Source organism: Pelodiscus sinensis, chromosome 23 (genome assembly GCF_052426305.1).
Source record: "Pelodiscus sinensis isolate ZL-2025 chromosome 23, ASM5242630v1, whole genome shotgun sequence".
In the NCBI taxonomy this organism is placed as follows: Eukaryota; Metazoa; Chordata; order Testudines; family Trionychidae; genus Pelodiscus; species Pelodiscus sinensis.
This window is the reverse complement of record NC_143074.1, coordinates 25,582,906-25,598,102: the sequence shown is the minus strand read 5'-3', so window position 1 is coordinate 25,598,102 and position 15,197 is coordinate 25,582,906. Positions and strand designations below refer to the sequence as shown.

Sequence of the window (15,197 nt, the reverse complement as noted above, 5' to 3'; positions counted from 1 at the left end):
AACTTTTAATGGTTGATTCCTGCCTTCTGTCCCTATTATGACAAAGCCACTCGTCGAGGTATTATGAAATTGAATCATACGTTGTCATATTCTTAGGATCATTTCTCTTTCCTCCACCTCATGAATATTCTTGTTGTTCTTCACCTAAATGCAGTCAGATAAGATTTGAAAAAGAGTAACATTGGCAGTTGTTGGTAACGTCTGAACCCTGGGGGGAACCATCTTTACTCCGGGTAGAAAAAATGTTCCTCAGAAAAGGGCATAATGGAAAAGCCAGAGATGCTTGGCTGGAGTAAAATTTAGTAATTTAAACTATCTACATTAAGGACAAGCAAGGTACCTTTAAAAGAATTGACTCTAATCCAAATGTTCGTAGGGGCCATGCTACCTGAATTCTACAAAGTACAGAAGAGCTCATTTATCTTCAGATATTCTTTGTGTAGAAATACAAAAATGTTGAAATTTGTATTGATCACTGAAAATAACCAAGGGTGACATGAAGAGGGTTTAAAACTGTGTATCACATAGTTAAGTACAGCTTGGACCTCTCTAGTCCAGCACCCTCAGGACCTGACTGGGGCCAAACCAGAGAATTTGCTGAACCACAAGAGCATCACCAACACGGCCGCAGCTCACTAGGCTCATTGAGGGGTAAATTGGAGCTAAATAGCAGCACAGAGCACTGAGAGCCAGGACTGGGGGCTGTCAACAAACTTTATGGGCCTGCGAGAAACTTGGCCACACCTCTGCTGAGCAGACATCTGGCTAACTGAAATCATGCCGGACCATGGGTGTTGCCAGACTAGAGAGGTTCAACCTGTACTTGTGAGGGATGGATTGATTTCCATTTCCAAAATTCATAGATTCTGTCTGGCCAGAATAGTAACAAAACAAAGTGGCAGTTGCTTATTTTAGTGAACTAATATTTCACGTAGTAAACAGTATAATGTGGACATGGATGCACCTAAGCGTAATGCAGTAATTGACTTTAAGAACTGCCTTTGGGGCCATTGTGCTCTGAGTCACCTATCAGAAGTAGCTAAACCCGTGGCATTGCTTCTAGTGAATAAGGAAAAGTTATTTACTTATTCCCACAATATAAGAACTAGGGGTCTTATAACAAACAAAAGGAAATTTTTCTTCACTCAGCACACAGTCCACCTGGGGAACTCCTTGCCACAGGATGTGGTGAAGGCTAGGACTTTCACAGGGTTCAAAAAAGAGCTAGATAGATTCATGGAGGTTAGGTCCATTGATGGCTATTAGCCACGATGGGCAGGAATGGTGTCCCTAGCCTCTGTTTGTCTGGAAATGGGTGACAGGAGAGGGATCACGTGTGGATTACCTGTTGTGTTCCCTCACTCTGGGGCACCTGGCATTGGCCACTGAGGGCAGACAGGACACTGGGCTAGATGGACCGTTGGTCTGACCCAGTATGGCCGTTCTTATGTTCTTATTGCTGATTATACAAATACTTTTCTACAAACCAGCCATTAAGCGTTTATACTAATATTTGGAGAGAAAATTAGGGTCCCATTTTATTCACTAGAGAGAGCCCCACACTACAAGGGTTTATTTTAGGGGCCTGAGCCTGTGGTATTTCTCTTTCTGAAATTAGTGATGTCTCAATTGGCGCATGCTTTGTGAAGCAGGAAATTCGGCTGCAGCCCTACCTGATGGAGCGTGAACACAATGTGCAGCACCTGCAAATGCTCCAGCCGGCTGCTCTAGGGGAGCAGGGCCGCATGGAATAAGCTGCAGGTTGGTTCAGTTGGTCTCACCAGCAGATGGTTCTGGTTTGTGTTCTTTCGATGCGGCCCATCAGATTTTGTGCTGGGCTTTCTTCCTCCTTTTTATGGAGATGCTCAGTTCTTGTGCGGTGTTTTCAGGAGTCCTTCACGCCGCACCATAAACTTTTTGTTCTCAGGGTAACCAATTACTTGTGTCCACCTTAGCTCAGTGCAGCTAGTATCAAAACAAGGTGATGTTGGGCGCGGAAGCAAGATCTCTCCTCTAGGAAGACTTGAGGCCAGTCCTCTCTGCGGTGATCAATTGAACTCTGCCTCCTGTCCCACAGCACAATAACAGTGTTGTTGACATGTGTTGCTCTGTAATTGTCATTGAAAAGGCTGACTCTTTAAAATCCCAAAATAAGTGCTTGAAATAAAGTTCTATGTTCTGCTTCTGTCAGCTGTATAAATACTGCAGCTGAGAAGAAGGAATAAATCACAGGGTTACACAAGAGGTGATGGTGCTGGGAAGGTTTTCCCGTGACTCTGGCCTGTTTTCTGTATTTCAGGCAAGTCTGTGTTCTCGCTTATTTAGAGAGGAGACTTGCCCGGCAGAGCTCAGTTTTTAGCACGGTTACTTTTTGGTTTTTTGGAAAATAAAATGAAGATGACCGTGCTTTATTGAAATCACTGCTCTGAGTTGGGACTGGGGAGGAAGGTTCAGGTGCAGGCTGCCCTGGTGGGAGAGGACAACGCCAGCCCTCTCATACTGCAGCAGCTTGGGACCAGGTGAGAAGCGCCTCTCCATGGCTGCTGCAGCTCCAGCTGGCACAGCCAGGTGAGGAGTACATGTCCCTGGCTGGGGCAGGTTCAGCTTCGTCTGCCCCCTGAGCTCCCTAGCCAGAGTGAGGAATGCAGCAAACTGGGCACTTTCCCCTCGCTCCCTGAGAAAGGGGAATAGCCAGCAATGCTCCCTTATTAATTGGAGAAGGAGGTTCAGGGCCCCCCAGGCCTTTTAAAAGGGCCCCTGGGGGATGGGAGGCCCAGTGCCGGGGCCCCAGCCAACCCCCCTTTCTCCTGCCTCGTGATTCTGTCTCTTTTCTGTTTGGTTTTTTGAGAAGCAGTCCCATTCCAGGCACATCCCATTGTCCTGGCACAACCAAACCCCGAACTTGCTTTAAGTTATGCTACAAGGAAGCTGCTCCCAAATGTGGTAGTCCTGGCTCTTCCTGTTTAGGAGGAGTTCTTGAACAGGCAGAGAACCTCTATTGTACTTTACGCCTCTACAGTACAAAGCTGAAGTAGCAATTTAGTGCTGCTGCTTCTCATTGAAGAGATGGACGCATATGCGAGAGAGGAGAGATGCCGTGTGTTCATTTTGTGCTGCTGGGTCCATTGCGCATATTCCCGTGTATTTTGAAAGGAAAACAGGAGGAAAAGACCATAAGCCGGTGAAAGGAGCACAGGTAACTTGAGCTGGAGACAGGGTAAAGCTCGTCTCCACTACGCGAGAAAGTCGACTGGAGATACACAACTCCAGCTATGTGACTAGAATAGCCGGTTTCAACGTACCTTGCATCGAATTTTTGCAGCGTCCCCACTGTAGGAGGTCAAAGGGAAAAACTCTCCTGTCAACTTCCCTTACTCCTTGCAACCCCATGGAAAACCAGGGTTGACGGGGCCATCATCAGCGGTTGATTTAGCGGGTCTTTACTAGACCCGCTAAATCGAACCCTGGAAGATCAATCTCCGGAGTGTCGATCTCAGGGCAGGTGTAGACCTGGGCTTCGTCACCCACACTCTTCCTATGTATCTTCATGCAGCCTGGGATGCAACTAGAGGGAGGCCTGGAGTTGCATTTACTTGATCCATCCTCAACCTCCTGACTTCCCTCAGGCGGGCTGCTGCTTTCTGCCCAGCAGAACCACCTGCACTGACTCTTCCCTAGTGCACTGTGTTCAGGCCCTCCCCTGACCATGGGAGCTTTGGTTTGTGCCCGGGGACTGTGTGATGAGCTAGGGAAGAGTCAGTGCAGGTTTGGCTACATTACAGCTCCCTGCTGTTCTTAGTAATATTTATGCTGCCAGGGTGCCTGTAGGTCCCAACCAAAATAGGAGCCCCGCTGAGCAGGACACATACACACACAACCCAAGACCGTCTCTGCCCTGAAAAGCCCCAGTGTCAGACCACATCCTCTGGTTCCCAGTGCATCACCCAGTCCCTGGCATGCAGCTTCGCCAGCTGCAGCACGGGCCTGAGTACTCATCTGTGGTGTGTATTTGAGAGCTCTTCAGAGGTGCTTCGAACATCCCAGAATGGTCCGGCTCCAGGGTCACAGCCTGTGGCCTGGGAGAAGGGACCATTGGCAGGAGCGAGGCAAACCTAAAAGGAGACGTTCCAGGTGGGATTAGCAAAGAGGCAGTCTGGGTAGGGCCAGTTTCCCTTTGTGCATTCCCTGCACCTGGGAAGAACAGCAGCCAGTAGTTACCAGCAGCGAATAGAGATTGTGGATCCTTGGCCCGTAGTTTCTGCCATATAGTAAAACTCCAGCGTGTAACAGCACTGGGTACCGACCAAGCCATGAACATCGATCCTTTACAAAGTTACTTCGTGTCTCCAGGAATAGTGCGTGTGGCGTTGAGCTCCTAGAAAGTTGAAAGATGCTGAATTCCTTCCTTCACCGTAACCAGCCATGAATGCATTAACATACTGATTAGCCTGTAGCTGAGACTTCTGGCATTTTTAATCCCACCAAAGCTTCGTTTGTCAAATGATTTAAAGTTTTTTTTAATTATTAGCCAATTTTTCAATAGAGAATTTATATTCATGATTAGTGCATCATAATGGGGCTTAATGAACATGCCATGATAAAATACTGAGGTCTCAAATGTGTTAGCCATCGTTTCTGAGCATATATCAGTTGATTTTTGAAGATCTGAAGAATTAGATAATGTAAATAAGATTGCAAATAAGGCTGCCTCCGGGAAAGAGGTGAATTTACAGTAATGTGGCTGTTGCTTTATGGATTAGTAACTTTGACCTGAATAAATTAAATGAAAACTGATGAAAAAGCTTACATGCAGAATGTACTGAGTGCTCATTTTGAAACCGTTCATGTTCACATGGGAAAGGACATTTTGCCCTCCTGTGAGTCCTGCCATGGTTCTTTGTTAAAATTAGGACATCTGTCCTGTTCACATTCATGTAAAGGTCACCGGCTTCCTTGCCATTCAACTAGACTAGCCACAGAGTGTGCCACCGGCAACCAGAATGTTGCCAATTTAATCACTAAAATGATTTTCCTTCCCTGAACAGGGGCTAGGCTTGTCAGTTAAATGGCACATAAATAAGAAGCCCGACTAAATTTTGATTTCAGCTATCCTAGAATAAAGAGCGCGGTTTGTAACTGGTAAGAGCTGCCTAGCCACATCACTGCTACAGAATTTTTTTGTCTTGAAAATTGCAATACTGTTTTATGCTGTCTTAAGCAGCTGGGTTTTTATTTTTACAGTGATAATTCTGGGGTTAATTGGCCTTTTATCTTAAATATAACACTTATCTTCTGCATGCGATGATTATCCAGTGGATAGTTTCATAAAGGAGTTCTAATGGGGTAGTTTAACTGAAATATCGTCTAGGGCTGAATGGGACCTAACTAGCCATTTGATAGATTTTTGCATTTCCTACAGTGGGGAAATGAACTTTATTGAGAGGAGTTCAGCAGCTCCTGTAAACCACCACTTGCCTTAAATTGAAATGACATGAGAAGCCTGTCAGCCTTTCATTGCTTCCTTCTGTCGTGCGGATGGTAGGCTCAGATCACCATCTGTGTTTGTCTTCTGCCACGCACACGAGCGCCACTGAAACTTTGGCGGAGTCTTGTGAACACTGTTTCTTTTTCATCTTTTCAGGTCATGCAATATTTAAACTTACATATCTAAGCAATCACGACTACAAACACCTCTACTTTGAATCCGATGCTGCTACCATCAATGAAATTGTCCTGAAGGTGGGTATTAAAATGCAATATAATCCAGCGGGCTAGATGTTTTATCGTTTGTTAGACCTGAAAACTGAAACTAGTCAGAAGGTTCTCAGTGTGGATAATGCGAAGCTGAGAGGCTTTTATTTGGTTACCACTGAATTTTCTGGACGTTGTATATTGGATCCATTTTTCAGACAACCCGACAGCAGGCTCAGTGTGTCTAGAATGCATTTTCCTATAAACACTGGTGTCGCTAATAGTCTGGAAGATGTCAGTTCTCTGTGGAATTGGAACCCACCAGATTTGTGCTGTCAGGTAGTTTACCTTTAGATTTGTGGCGTATGTTTAAACAGTTAAGATGTACATTAACCCTTAAGAAACTGGCCCATCCCAGATGCACGTGCCCTGTTTTCAATCCTGAGGTTCCTCTGTCCTCGATGGAGTTTTACGAACTAGGGTGCGCTCTGGGCCTGCTAAACGTTAACTGTTTGCGTCCCACAGCCGCCTCACATCCATTAGCCAATATGTCGGCTGGTAGCAGCGTGACCTGGCTTCATGTTTCCCCACTAGTGCTGTGCTGCACAGGCTGGCCAGGGTTAAATCCGCTCAGGGGCAGTCTTGTGCCCAAAGGCTACTTTAAAAAAATACCTACCAGGCCCTTGCAATGTTCCCTTCCTCAGAGGCAGCTCGTCCTGTGTGGCCACGGTCTGCTCAGGGCAAGCCTGGCGGGGGCGGTAACGGTGTGTAAGAGACCTCCGGGGGCCCAGCAGCAGAGAGATTCCTGGTCAGACTCCTGTCCCTCTCGCAGTGCTGGGAGCTGTGGGGATGGGAATAGAGGGAACTAGGACAAGAGCTTTGTCCCTCATGCGCGGGGGGACTCGGGGGACTCGGCTCTGCCCCAGCCCAGCACAAACCAGACGTAGCAGGACTGAGTGGTGGTGGTAGGGCAGAGTGGGCAATAATGACTGAAGGAGGGCCCCTTCATCAGTTTTGGAAGTGGTCACAAGGGCAGGGCCTTGGACAAAAGGGGCGGGGCCTTTAAATAGCAGGAGCTGAAAGGGCTCATGCCTCCCCAGCGGCTGCCCGGCAACACGTTAAGGGGTGGGGGCGGAGCTGCTGCGGGCCAAGTGAAAGAGCTAGGCAAGCCGAATTCGGCCCTCTTGTCCAGCCCTGTGTTAGGGCCACTGCATTCCCATGAAAAGTGCCTCCGGATGGCTGGGTGACCGGTGGCCTAGCCCATGCATGCAGGCTTTAGGGCTGTCAGCAAGCTCGCCCTTCAAGCACGTCAGCAGATGGTCACTCGGGTGCAGCAGATGTGCAGAGGTCTGTCTGAGAATCGACAAGGGCCTTGTGAATGTTGAACTCAGCTTTCCCGCCCTGCAGTCAGGTTGCTAAATTCTCTCCGTTTACAGGGGGTGTAACTGAGCCCACGCAGCAAATGATTCATCCAATAGAGGGCAATCGCAAATTACACCTGCAAATAACTCACCGAGCAATAGGCACCAACTTCCCAGCAGGCGTGGCTTAGTTTAATACAGAGCGGGACGGTTGCTTGGGAGCAGCACTCTTTAAACTGCCTGCTGTATATGCCTGCCAGATAGGAGAGAGGGCCCTAGTATTACTGAAAGCAGAAAACTTATTTAATAGTTACTTCAGCTAGCTTCCTGGAGTTTCTCAGGAACTTCCTCTAAGTAGCACTGGGGAATATTTAAACAAAAATTCCACTGCACTTAGGGCTTTTCTTACTAGCCAGAGGTAGTATTATTCAAAGATTTCATGAAGACTCTCGTAGGATTATGTCTGTCTTTGACATTAAAATAATGTTCATAGTCACAGATTGATTCCAAGTTTCTGACTTCAACACAGGATGAAGCCAGAGGGTTGTAATTCTGTCAAGACAAACGTCTCTCCTTGTTCACCTAACAAATGCTTTCCCAATTGCATGTCTCCATACAAAGAAAACACATTTTTCCACCCCAATATTTTGTTTTAAGTATATTTTATCATAACTGTTTGCTTTTAGAATGACTTGCTACATGAGCAGGTTGATTTACTTTCCAAAACAAACCGCCGTTTGAAGATTATACTGTTGGCAGATTAAACTTAATTTTCTGCAGTCAATTATTTTTATAGCAATTTAAAATTGTTATAACTTTTATATGCCACTCCCTATAGTTAATGCTATTTTCTGTGTAAAGGCTTTGGAAGGGCTAAATAACTGACATGTATGTGATGGAGCATTTTAGTTAATACCCTAAATTGTTGGTTCAACTATTTTTGCAGTACATTTGTAAACTTTTGCTTTTGAATTTTTATCACTGCGTGTCTTCAGTTGAACAGTTCCACTAGAGAACTCTTGATATATCCAGGAGTATTCAAATACTTTTTGGATGGCTAAAAGGACAGGCTTGATATGGTTAAAATGAATATAAAGGATGCATATTGTATTGAACGCAGGAATAGGTAACCTTTCTGTACCCGGGTTGTAACTTTTTTATAGAGTATTTTCCTGTTCCATGGATTTCCAGGTTAAGCCTGCCTTTCTTTCTTATTCTGTGTTAGAAGATGCAGAGAAATCAGACTTTTCAAATTAGTTTCTTCACGTGATCAAGTGACAAAGACTGAGGCTTTATTGACCATGAAAACTCACTATATTTTTATGCCTTAAGCTGTAATATGCAATGAAAGTGAAACACTCTACAGTGCATAAAATTGTGCAAGTTTTAAGCCACAGCGTATTAACCAGCTAATGGCAGACCAAAGGGCATTTTTATCTTTTGATTCTTGCATTAACCTTCCATTAAAATTATCTATGTGATTATCAGAAAGCACTGGAGATAATAAATTTAGTGAATAGTGGGCTTGTTAAATATCATTTTAAAATGCTTTCATCAAGTAATAGATACTAGAATACATGGAAAGTATAAGATTAGCTGAGTATGCAAACATCATAAAGAGAGAATGTTTTGTATTAAAGCTGATAAAACCTTTTATTGAAGCCTATTAATGTCTGAGACCAGCTCTGTGGGTCTTTTGTGACTTACTGCCTTCATCTGGCAATTTGGCTAACAAGTGGCAGCACAATAGGGTCAAGTGCTGTGAAACTGCGCATGTTCATTTTATCTCGTGTAGTTGTCACTTCCAGGGATGATGGACACTACAGCCAGTAGCATGACACGGCCATTCCTGAAAAGTGACAGGAACAGAGGGTCAGCAAACGTGACATGCGTATTCTTCTGTCTATAGGGTGTGATGGGCTGCGGTCATAAAAGGCCCCTGGGGTTTGTTCCCCAATGTGCTGATCATGCCACTAACACCCACGTTCCTGCTCTCTGGGACTGCTCACCATCTGTTCTGCTGGGCCAGATCCTCTGGTCTCCCCCCGACAAGGCACAGAGTTGGTGTAACCTCCCTCAATGAGCAAGGCAGACATTGAACCACTTTAGCTCTGTGAGGAATGAAATTCTAGGGCATAGCACCCAGAAAACCAACCCTCAAAACCCCATATAAATCTCTCTGAGTAAGAGTTTGACACAAGGAAAGCTCATGAGGATGTTCAAGTACAGACAGGAGGATTTAAGTGGCTGCAAGTGAAAACAGACAGATCAAAGTAAGTTACTAAGTTAAAATGAAAAGAAAACACATAGCTAGTTCTGATTCACTAAAAAAACTTATTGCAAGCAGATCCTTACTGTAAAGAGCTGTTCTTGTTCTAGGCATAATCTTCAATCAAAGACAACCTCTTTTATCTTGACCTGGGTCCCCAGCCCTCTTTGGAATGTGTCACACCCACCAAAGACAAAGGGCTGATAACTTCTCCTTACTTAAATAGTTTTTTCCCCAGGGCGGGAATCTCTTGTTCTTCATTCCCTTTCCATGGAACAATACCTGGGCCAAGCGAGCATCCCAGTACCAGGTGGTATGGTCTCATGTCTTGCTCGTCCAGTCACCTTTGGACTCACAGGACAAGCAAGGCTGCTTACAAGTTAAGTTGATCACCAAGTCTTTAAGGCTGAGCAAGGGGGTGGCAGAGTGCACCATCAATGGCTCTCATTAGCACATTTAAAAAACATATTTCTAACTTTACATACAAGAATGATACATGCGCCAAACTAGGATGTACAGACGCCGCTGATTGGAACATTAAAATCAATAGGTTACATGAGTTATTTTGTTTAAAGCATCTTTGAGTTCTGCATATTTGTGTTCATAAGCCAAACTCGGTAAAGCTGGAAGCAGCAATAGGACCCGGCCATTCTTGTAAGGTGAGAAGAACGGAGGGTTAGCAAAGGCACAATGAGAAGAGCAGTCTCCTGTCTATGGGGTTCGAATGTTCTTTTCATTGGCGTCGTTCTGGGAATGCTTTTAGGAGGGAGTCATTGAGCAGGGAGGTGAAGCCTTGCGTCTTTTCAGGCTGTTCCTCCAGAATGGGACTGAAATTAGACTGTGTGTGTTTTCCAGGTTAACTATATTCTAGAATCGCGAGCCAGCACAGCCAGAGCAGATTATTTTGCTCAGAAACAAAGAAAGCTGAGCAGGAGAACAAGCTTTAGCTTCCAGAAGGAGAAGAAATCAGGACAGCAGTAATGTCTAGCCTAGAGCAAAAACCTGTCTGCTCAATGCAAAGGAGGAGAAGCTCCCAACAGCCTGAGACAGGTGGGAGCCAAAGGACAGAGTTCTTGCTGCCAACAGCCAGAAGCAGCCACGGAAGAGAATCAGGAATACACAGTTTCTCCCAATGACCCCACTTTGGTGACGGGAAGTCTCCCTAATGACAAAACAAAGAGCCATATCAGCCGGAAGGAGGGCTGTGACACTTCTAATTCCTGTGATTTAGAAGTGAGGAGCATGTAGGCTGGCATCATGGAAGAACTGTATTCGGTGCAATCACAAGGAAAGTTGTGGTTACAAATGATTTCACAGCCTAGTCGAGAGAAAGTCTAAACGTCAGTTATATCCACCCACGCGCACACAGGTACTGCTTGTGACATGATCAAACTGAAATGTATCCGTTTTTACTATGAATAAAGGTGTAGGGGTTCTCTCTTGCACAGTTCTTTTGAGGGGTAGAGTTAAGCTACAGCCTGTTCTGACGTTGTTTGCATCCAGGGAGAGCGGCACAGTCCCGTCCTAGTGTGGGCGCTGGAAGAAATGTTTATTCAGCCAGCTCTGGCTTTTTTCAAGCACATTTAGCAGCTGCATTTTTCTACTTTGAAGACGTTTCGTTGGAAGTTATTCACCTCCGGGAAGCTTTGCATTTTGAAACCCCCGGGAGCTGTTCTGGAGTGGAAGGCCGGGAGTCTTTCTTCTTGGAGCTGGGGGCTCCAGTAATTACGAGTGGCTGAATCAGCAGAGAACTTCCTGCTCCTTGGGCTGGGTTTCTGCTTCGTCTCTGAGGCTTTTCACCTGAGGATTGAGAAATAACTTTACATTTTCTTTTGTCGAAGCACTAAGTGTTTTATAAATAAAAATGAAGACTTGATTTGTACTGGGATTTGTAACTGTTCCACACTTGCCCATCTCAACAGAGTTGGGTGCCATAGATCAGAGGGGAGCGAGAATTGTAGCTGCCCTTCTGTTTTCATTTTGGTTCCCCAGAAATGTCTTTTTATGAATTTCTGTATGTTGTTAAAAGATAAGAGCCCTGTGAACCTGTTTCCCTCAGTTTTGTATCAAGTGGGTGCATATGGCTATGCTAAGAATGCTTGGCAGGATTCTGCATGTAAGAATGAAGAAAAACCTCCTACAAAAATCTGCATCACAAACTGATTTCTGCTGGGGAGACCAAATATTTTCTCCGTGTTGTACTGCCTTGCGGTGAGATTGACTTACAGCTGAACCTGTTAGAACTCCTCTTTCTTTTTGTATCCAAATCTTTTCTCTCTGAGCCTTAATGTATAGTTTAGGAATAAACACTAAGGCGGATAATTCTATATTTTGTCATTCGTATGTTGCATTAAAGGTCTCAAATTTCTAAACTTTGAGCTTGTTCCATCAGATGAAATGGGAATGAAACCCCTCCTGGAAGAGCTGTAGAAATGCATTTCCGTGCGTTGCTAGTTGGCAGAAAAGGCCCTTACCTGCTATGTGACATTCGTCATCCATTACTGCTACTCCAAAAGTCAAAGTCAGGGAGACAAATCTTTTATAGTCTGGTATTTATGTTTAGCTATTTACAGGCACAAATGCAGCAAAAAGCAGTGGAGAAAGAAATTGCAAATCATGCAATGGAAATGGCTAATTCAGTCAACTTTGTGAACTATTGAATGTTAAAATTAAGGGAACGTGCTCTTTGTCAGTCAGTTTTAATTCTTATCACTGAGGTGTAGAGTCATGTGCTATAGTAAGCAAAACCGTACCACTCGCCCCTCGAACATTGGTTTTGACCGTCGCTGTTCTGCAAGGACCCGTGAATCAAACCTGTGGCTGTCTAGCTGGATACAAGTACTGTAAAGCGGCATGTGTAGCTGTTGGCTTTTATTAACACCTTGAGATTGTGAATTAACTTCAACGTACTTAAAATGGCCAAATTTTGAGCCGCCTTCTGTGGGTTCACTATCACCTGTGCATGCAATGAGGACAGCCTACAAGTGTGAACGCCACGTGTGTGTTTACAGGGGTGTTTGTGCGTGTGTAACTTCCCCACAGAAATGCTCGAGTCAGAGGGTTGCTCACCGAAGTGACTCTCAGTGGCACAAACAGGGTGAGGTCCCATAGAAAATATGGCCCTAAAATTAAGTTCCTGCTTGCCACGCCCAAACAGAGACCATCCGGTCTGCCGTCCTGCCTAAGCTGGGCCAGAGCACTTCCCCAGAAAGGCAACATGGTTCCCCGGTTAGCAGGACACTATTGTCTGGATTTATTTTTAGTGGAGACCCTGCACCAACTGTTCTCGTTACGCCGTGGAGCCATGTCAGGGAAACCCTTGGTTTGTGTCTCACTTGGGACATGCTGAGAAGCTGCATTCTCTAGTGCAGCCGGTGACCGTGGCAAGCCGGTAGTGCATGGTTTTGTGGCCCAAAGTGCAGCCTGATTGTTGTTTAAGCCCCAGCGACCCTCAGGCCCAAACAGACAGAGAGGGGGCGGCTTGGGGGGTTAAGCCCTGACAGAGGTGGGCCATAGCCCTTCGCCATGCCAAGGAGAGCAACGAATGGCAGCACCTGGCTCAGGTGGATGGGCTCCTCAGCTGCCATCGACGCTGCATAATGTTCTGCTGAGTGAGGTAATTGCGCTCTGCTGGGGGGGGGGTGGCCGGGCAGGGAGGGGGTGAAGTCACAGCTCCCAGCAGCAGGACGTCGGTAGAAGTGGGCTGTGCCCTCGGAAGCTCACGATCCCATCTGTGTTTCGTGTTCGTCTCTTAAGGTGCTGCAGGACCGTTCGTCATTCACGTTTCTTCAGCCCTTAACACGGTCACCATTTCCTTCCTGCCGCCGCTGAGACACCTCCTGTGGAGGGCCTCGTGGGGAGAGGCCCTGAGGTTCTGCCCCGGAAATTCTTGTCCCTGGTGCAGTCTGTCCGCCCAGGACAGCCGGGTTCCCCTACAGCAAGGAGAATTACCCTGGATACCCCATTTTCTGAGCTAACCTGACCCCTCTGTCCCTCACCACAGACACGCCGCACCTCCCCCTCCATTTACACGCACCCAAACCCTGCTGAGCCAGTGACTCCTGCGAGCTAGGAAAGAAGAGGGAGACACGGCCAGGGACGTTGGGTGTTCAGCATGGTCGGTCCATGGATGGAAGTGGGGATTGAGTGGGAGCTTTGTACTGATTCCCAAGTGACTTCCTCCCAGCTTCATGTGTTTATTTAACTTTAGGAACCCGAGAGCAGCTCAACTCAGGGCCTGGAGCTGCCGGTGACCTCACCCCCTCACGCACAGCAAGCGCTTCTGCCCGAACAGCTGCGCAAAGAGTTAAATCGGGCCCGTGACTGCAACGTGCGCCCAGCTGAACACAAATCCATTGCAGGCTGGTCTTTCCCTGGGAGCTGCAGATTTAATTGATTCAGATGGGCATTCAAGTGGGTCAGGAAAGCAAGCTGTTCATTCTGTGCCTTGTTACCGGGGTTAGGCCGAAGATTGTAGCTGCTGTCTTGCGACAAGGCTGGCTTCTCGCTTAAGTACGTTGGCATTTATTGGGCACAACAGGGGTTTGGGGTTTTTTAATGCTGTCTTATGGAAGAGACTGCCGAGACATGCTCGACAGGCGTGCACGTGGTAAGCGGTGTGCACGACTCCTTGCACGCCTGCATGGTGACATTTACTCGTGCACCAAAGAAGATGCTCGGGCCGGGGAGTGAGCGCTCAGACGGCTCGAGCTGCTGCTGCCTGCGCCACATTCACAAATAGAAGCCTGGCCTGTCTTGGACTGGCCCCTTCTCAGTAAAACCCCTGCAAGGTACCCGCTTGTTGCATCGCTGTCCGTGGGTAATGCCTCTGAGTGGCAGGGAAACAGTAGATGGGGACGGGAACAGGGCTCACCCGAGTACTACCGCCATGCTCACTAAGTTAATAGTACGTGGGTTTTAAAGTCCCCTTCCTTTTGCCTGTGTGGGCAACACCCGCACTTGGTTCTTGCCAAAGAAAACGCTGCTTAGTCGTGGTGGAGAAGCGTTCTAGGGGCAAGGGGACAGGAAAGCCAATAGGATGTCTGGGTGCTTGGATCCTTTTCCCATCTTTCGGAAAACCGCCCTTTGCGGCTCCCTGGCGGTGGGCCAGCCTCGGAGGCATTTCTAATTTGCCCACCGTGCAGTGCGTGGCCTTTTACACGTGCATGAAATTCAGTGTCCCAGAATGCAACCCCTGGGTGCGGACAGCAGGGAACCCCCTTTTCTCCTGCGTCCCAGGTGATGCGTCCGGAGGTGCCCATTTGTCGATGGACTTTACGTGCCCATGTGGGTGTTTTCAGGTGGGGTTTTGGCACCAACACTTCAGAACGATCCTTCCGATGATGGTGCCCCGTTGCTGTCGTGCCACCTCGGGTCCCGTGAAACCAGATTTCTGTTTCCCCAGCAATGAGAGATTCTTCCCAGCCTTTAACTTGTGGCTTTGTGCACTGGGGGGGTCTGCCAGGGTTCGCCTCTGGGGGGTCCCTACGTCACCGTATTTACCTGCGCCTCTGCAGGTACGGGGCTGGCAGCTCCCATTGGCTGTGGATCGCTGTGCCTGGCCAATGAGAGCTGCGATTGGCCAGGTCATGGGAAGTGCAGGTAAATATAGTGGCAGGGGCTAACCCTGGGGAGCTGCCGGCATTTCATTGCCCGTCCCAGAGCGCGCTGCACGTGCTTCCAGCTGTAAATGGCTTGAAAGAGCCCAGCAGGCGGCGCATGTGACCGGGGCGCGAGGGGGAGGAGCAGACACTGACAGAGTCACCTGAGGAGGAGCGGGGGGGGGGGACGACACCCTACCTCCTCCCTTGCAGATGGGGTGCGGCTGGGGCAGAGACATAATGCCCGGAGTTAACCCTTCAGAGACACGTCCTGGC

The 15,197-nt window shown here is 47.3% G+C and overlaps 1 protein-coding gene across 10 annotated transcripts in view; it reads left to right on the top strand.

Moving 5' to 3' along the window:
- The window catches only part of MAPKAP1 (MAPK associated protein 1), a 176,417-nt gene extending 164,769 nt beyond the window's left edge, over positions 1 to 11,648 (top strand). For all 10 annotated transcript variants that reach the window (XM_075905711.2, XM_075905714.2, XM_075905710.2 and 7 more), the window contains 2 exons: positions 5,642 to 5,739; positions 10,177 to 11,648. In XM_075905711.2, the coding sequence (XP_075761826.1) occupies positions 5,642 to 5,739; positions 10,177 to 10,302 (224 nt within the window). In that variant the 3' untranslated portion in view covers positions 10,303 to 11,648. The remainder of the gene's footprint in view (positions 1 to 5,641; positions 5,740 to 10,176) is intronic.
- The last annotated feature ends 3,549 nt before the right edge of the window (positions 11,649 to 15,197 follow it).